Genomic DNA, 5,407 nt, shown 5'->3' on the forward strand with positions numbered 1-5,407 from the left:
TAAGATTGATGATGTTTCTCTAGTTGACTTTGTCGGCACCGTAACGTGCAATTTAGAGTGGACTAAAACGGAGGAGTTCGACACCCTCACGATCTAAGAGAGAGAGAGAGATAGAGAGTCAAAAGGCGTCGCCAAAATAGCACGTGCTCTTTCCTTCCTCCTTCACCGGTCTTTATCCGACCTTAACCAAAGCTTCAGACTATTCTAGTCCAAGGAAAGATCACGTGCTGTCGCCAACCAGTCTTTATTCAACCTTAACCAAAGCTTCAGGCCATTATATTCCAAGGAAAGATAACGTGCTATTTTTGGCGACTCCTTTTGACTCTCTCCCTCTCGTTCATGGTTTGTGTGTGTTTCGCGTAAACCCTGTTCGAACTTATCCGTGTTTTGACCTTCTCGCTTTTGAATCTCTCGTCCTCCCAACTTCATATATAAAACACTCAAAACCCGCACAAATCATCTTCAAACCCAGCTGAACTCAACCAACTCCATCAAATCGTTCAAACCCTTCTTCTTCTTGGAGGGATTCATAAGCATTTCTCGAGCTCTTCTTCGGCCTTCGCCCTTCGCCCTTCTCAAGTCTCTCTCTCTCTCTCTCTCTCTCTCTCTCGCGCGCGGGATTAAAAGTTCTTCGTCTCTTTCGCCGATCTAGTTTCAATACAGATGGAGGAAGTCGAAATTCCCTCGTTCTTCGTATGCCCGATTTCTCTCCAGCTAATGAAGGACCCCATCACGGTGCCGACTGGGATAACGTACGACCGCGAGAGCATCGAGAAGTGGTTTTTCTCCGTCAAGAAAAGCACGTGCCCTGTGACGAAGCAAGCGATTCCAGACTGCGAATTGACGCCTAACCACACGCTCCGGCGGCTCATCCAGTCATGGTGCACCCTCAATGCTGCGCACGGCATTGAAAGGATTCCGACCCCAAGATCTCCGATAAGCAAGTCCCAGATTGCTAAGCTCCTCCGTGAGGCCAAGTCCCCGGAGATGCAAAACAAGTGCCTCAAAAGACTACGGTCGATTGCCACCGAGAACGCCACTAATCGATGCTGCATGGAAGCCGCTGGTGCCGCCGACTTCTTGGCAGCACTAGTGAAAAATGAAACCTCCGCGTCCAATTGTGGCAGTTTAGAGGTCACAAGTAGACCGCTTGATGAGGCTCTGGCCTTACTATATCACCTACAACTCTCGGAAGCCAGCCTTAAGAATCTCATAAGCGACGGCGGAGTGTTTGTGGACTCGTTGACTCGAATCATGCAGAGCGGAACCTGTGACTCTAGAGCATACGCAGTCATGTTGCTAAAGTCGATGTTTGAAGTTGCTGATATTATTCAACTCTCAAGTTTGAGGATGGAATTGTTTGTCGAAGTAGTTCGACTTTTGCGTGATCAAGTCTCGCAGAAGGCAACGAAATCTGCGTTGAAACTGCTTATCCGAGCCTGCCAGATGGGTAGGAACCGAGTCAAAGCCGGGGAAGCCAGCGCCGTGCCAGTCTTGATCGATCTTCTTCTGGATTCACGCAACGAATGGCAGAGCGAAATGATCCTTATGCTTTTGGACGTGCTGTGCCAATGCGCAGAGGGAAGAGCCGAATTGTTGGAGCACGGAGCGGGGATCACCATCGTGTCAAAGAAAATACTAAGGGTTTCAGAGACAGCGAGCGAGAGAGGTGTCAGGATTCTCTTGTCCATCTCCAAGTTCTCGGCGACACCGAGCATCGTCCAAGAGATGTTGCAAGTAGGCGTTGCTGCGAAGTTGTGTCTAGTCCTCCAAGTTGAGGGCACAAGCAAGACCAAGGAAAAGGCGAGAGAGATTCTCAAATTGCATGCCCGTGCATGGAAGAGCTCTCCATGTATTCCTGCTGAGTTCCTTTCTTTTTATCCAGCATGAGAAGAGAATCAGCTTTTCCTTTGTAAAACTTCATTTGTATAGTTCTTTAAATAGTCAATTGTACACATTGTTCATTTTACTGATGAAGAATTCGATACATGAAATTGACATGGATATACTTCTTGATGAATTGGGTGTCGAGTTTTCCAAAAAAGGGAGGGCTGCCTATGTAATAACTTTTGTGAGCCGTTGGTACTTAAATTTCGCCAGTCATGTTCAGGCATTTCTCCCATTTAGCATCAACATTTTTGCATCACAAGAAGAGGGTCGTTGTGCATAGTCCAAGGAAAGAAACTTGCGAAAATGGGAAACGAATTAGGCGAGTCAAGGAAATGAACGAAAAATAATATCTCCCATTGATGTGGTAGTGATTTACGGCTGTTGGAAATTGTGATCCAATTTCTGACATGGAATTCTCCAGTCCAATCTAGACAACTCTAGTGGACATGAGATACAAACAATGAAAAGATAACCAACAAGTTGCCATCTTTTATGTGTTTTAGAACACTCCATCTTATGTTACTATAAAATAATAGTAACTATTTGTAGAGAAGTCTAGAGACTTCCTCCACCAACTTTGGCAGGAGCAAGTACTCCATGTTTTGGGTGGGAGCTAACCATAAAAACCACATCATGTAGTTCCCTCACCAACACCTCTTTCAAGGGAGAATTACCAAAAAAGTCCTAAATCTATTGCAATTTTGCCAATTCAATCCTAAACTTTTTTTTTGGCCAATTTAGTCCTAAACCTTTTATAATTATGCCAATTCAGTCCATCCGGCCAAAATTAGCTGGCCGGCGCTGACGTGGACGCCTGCCGTCCGGCGAACGCTGACGTGGCATTTTTAAAATATTTTATTTTTTTTCAAATTTTTAAATACTTTTTTTAATTTTTTCCAAAAGGGGCCTTTGGAAGAAAAATCAAACAGTTTGAAGCCATTCGCTCTCCATCGTATCCATCGTCATATTCTGTCACTCTCTCTCTCTCTCCAAATCTTGATTCTACATATTCGCAAGCATCGTCCTTCTCGAGCGAAGCAGCACGAACCCATCCATGGCACCGCCAGCCCCGCGCCCTCCTCTCCTTCTCCCGAAGAGCCCCGACCTCGCCGAAGAGCTTCTTCCCTTCTCAGCAAGACAATGTCGCTCTCTTTGATGCCGCCCCCGGCGGAGCGCCGCGCGCCCCGCCTCTCCCTCTACTCGACCAAGAATGCCTCCCCTCTCGGACCCACCAGTTTCTTTCCGCCGTACGCCTCCTCCAGCGCCCCAACCTTCTCGGCGCCGCAAACCCACATCGTGGCCTCGAACGACTATCGGCTTCTCCACATTCTTACCCTTTTGTTTTCCGTCGGAATCCTCCATCTTGCGGAAACAAAGACATTTCCTGAAGCAAGACAACATCTTCATGCGGACGAAAAGTGGAGATGCGGCGTGTTGTTTCAAGCATTGATCTGTTATTGTCGATGAAGGTGGTTAGAAACACCTCATCTCTGTCGATTCTAAGCTCCTACGTATCAATCAAATTATGTACCGTGCCACGCAGGATATTCGCGAGGTTAGATGAGATGATCGGAAAAAAGGCCAAACCTAGAACCGGAAAGGAAGTCTTTTGCAGATAGACTCAGACCAAGACGATGTGGGTTTGCGGCGCCGAGAAGGTTGGGGGGCGCCGGGAGGCGTACGGCGGAAAGAAACTGGTGGGTCCGAGAGGGGAGGCATTCTTGGTCGAGTAGAGGGAGAGGCGGGACGCGGGTGGTGCTCGCCGGGGCGGCGTCAAAGAGAGCGACATTGTCTTGCTGAGAAGGGAAGAAGCTCTTCAGCGAGGTCGAGCTCTTCGGGAGAAGGAGAGGAGGGCGCGGATCTGGCGGTGCCATGGATGGGTTTGTGCTGCTTCGCTCGAGAAGGACGATGCTTGCGAATATGCAGAATCAAGATTTGAGAGAGAGAGAGAGTGACAGAATATGACGATGGATACGATGGAGAGTGAATGGCTTCAGATCGTTTGATTTTTCTTCCAAAGGCCCTTTTGGAAAAAAAAAAAAAGTATTTAAAAATTCGAAAAAAAATAAATAAAATATTTTTAAAATGCCACGCCGTCGCCGAACGGGCAGCGTCCACGCCAGCGCCGCCAGCTAATTTTGGCCGAATGGACTGAATTGGCATAATTATAAAAGGTTTAGGACTAAATTGGCCCAAAAAAAAAGTTTATGACTGAATTGGCAAAATTGCAATAGGTTTAGGACTTTTTGGTAATTCTCCCCTCTTTCAACTATTGTAAAATTATTTCCAATTAATGAAACTATTTCCCATATCCCATGTTCTTTATCCTTCAATTATCCTAGTTTATCCCTTCTCCATCCACTACAAATTATATTATACACTTGCACACAACATCACTAATAAAAAACTATAACTAATATCAAAACCATGCTTCCACACGCACACATTCAAAATTTTCTAACAACGGCCATATCGAAGAAGGAAAGAGGAAAAATTGCCTCTTGTTTTGAATAAAAGTTAGGCAGCGAGATGGCAAAAAGGATTTGGTCACAAGACACGACTTTCGGCTGCAAGGAGCAAAGCAGAAGGATTCTTTCGTTAGAATGAATCTCCGTGCGACGCAGCAAAGAAGCCGAGGAGTTCCCATCAGTCCTAGTGGATTGGGGTCGCGCTTGGTCCACTCTCACCTCCGACGAGTACCGGGTCTCGTCGGTTTTTCTCCGCGAATAACTAGGAAAGCAATCTTCAGTTCTCACGTCTCAAAGCCGCCCCTGAATCATAGCACCACCGACAACTCGACGTCTTTTTCAGCAGTCCAACCCGCCCAACGCTTCTCCGAGCATCTCGCTATCCTGGCGAGCTGCAACAACTGGTCTCACCGCCCACACGATTGAGTTCCTTTGCTGCTCTCGGGTCGCACCTCTTCAGGTGCCACAAATTCCTCGGTGAATTCCAGACAGTACCATTCCCGCTGGCGTGTCTTGTCCCTCCACCGTTGCTGCTCAAGGCATGCTGGAGTGTCCTTGAGAAGCTCCGTCGTTCTTCATTGCAATCACTCTTCGTCGCCGCTGTTCCTTCTGGCCGCGTCTCTTCTCGTTGGTGGTTCACTAAGCCCGATGGCCGTACCATTCGCATTTCGTTGCTCTGGTCTTTCTGCCTTAGGTTAACTCTGATCAAGACAAGGATGAGGTTTGCTCAAGTATTGTGGATAGTTAGTTCCAATGTCTGATTTAATTGCATGTTATTAGTTGATAGAACCTTAGGTTATTGTGAGAGTGCTAGTATGAACAAAATAAAGAAGTTAGGGAAGAGAATAAGAACACAAGATTTATAGTGGTTCGGCTTAATCCAAGCCTACGTCCACTCTTCACGCTAACAGCCTTCTTGGCTCGGATTCCACTATGCAATCAACAAGAGATTACAACGAGTGCAAACACTTAGTAGTAGATCACACTATCTCACTAAGTCACTCTTTTGGTATTTCTTTCACGATTACAAACGTTTAAGCTCTCAAGAG

At 46.6% G+C, this 5,407-nt stretch overlaps 1 protein-coding gene across 1 annotated transcript; it reads left to right on the forward strand.

The window, feature by feature from the left end:
• The first annotated feature begins 479 nt into the window (after window positions 1-479).
• On the forward strand, window positions 480-1,890 carry LOC104446951 (E3 ubiquitin-protein ligase PUB23). The gene has a single exon (XM_010060744.3). It carries the CDS (start codon window positions 664-666, stop codon window positions 1,888-1,890), a length of 1,227 nt encoding a protein of 408 aa, XP_010059046.1. The 5' UTR covers window positions 480-663.
• Window positions 1,891-5,407: the final 3,517 nt, after the last annotated feature.

This window comes from Eucalyptus grandis, chromosome 6 (assembly GCF_016545825.1).
Source record: "Eucalyptus grandis isolate ANBG69807.140 chromosome 6, ASM1654582v1, whole genome shotgun sequence".
NCBI classification, from domain to species: Eukaryota; Viridiplantae; Streptophyta; class Magnoliopsida; order Myrtales; family Myrtaceae; genus Eucalyptus; species Eucalyptus grandis.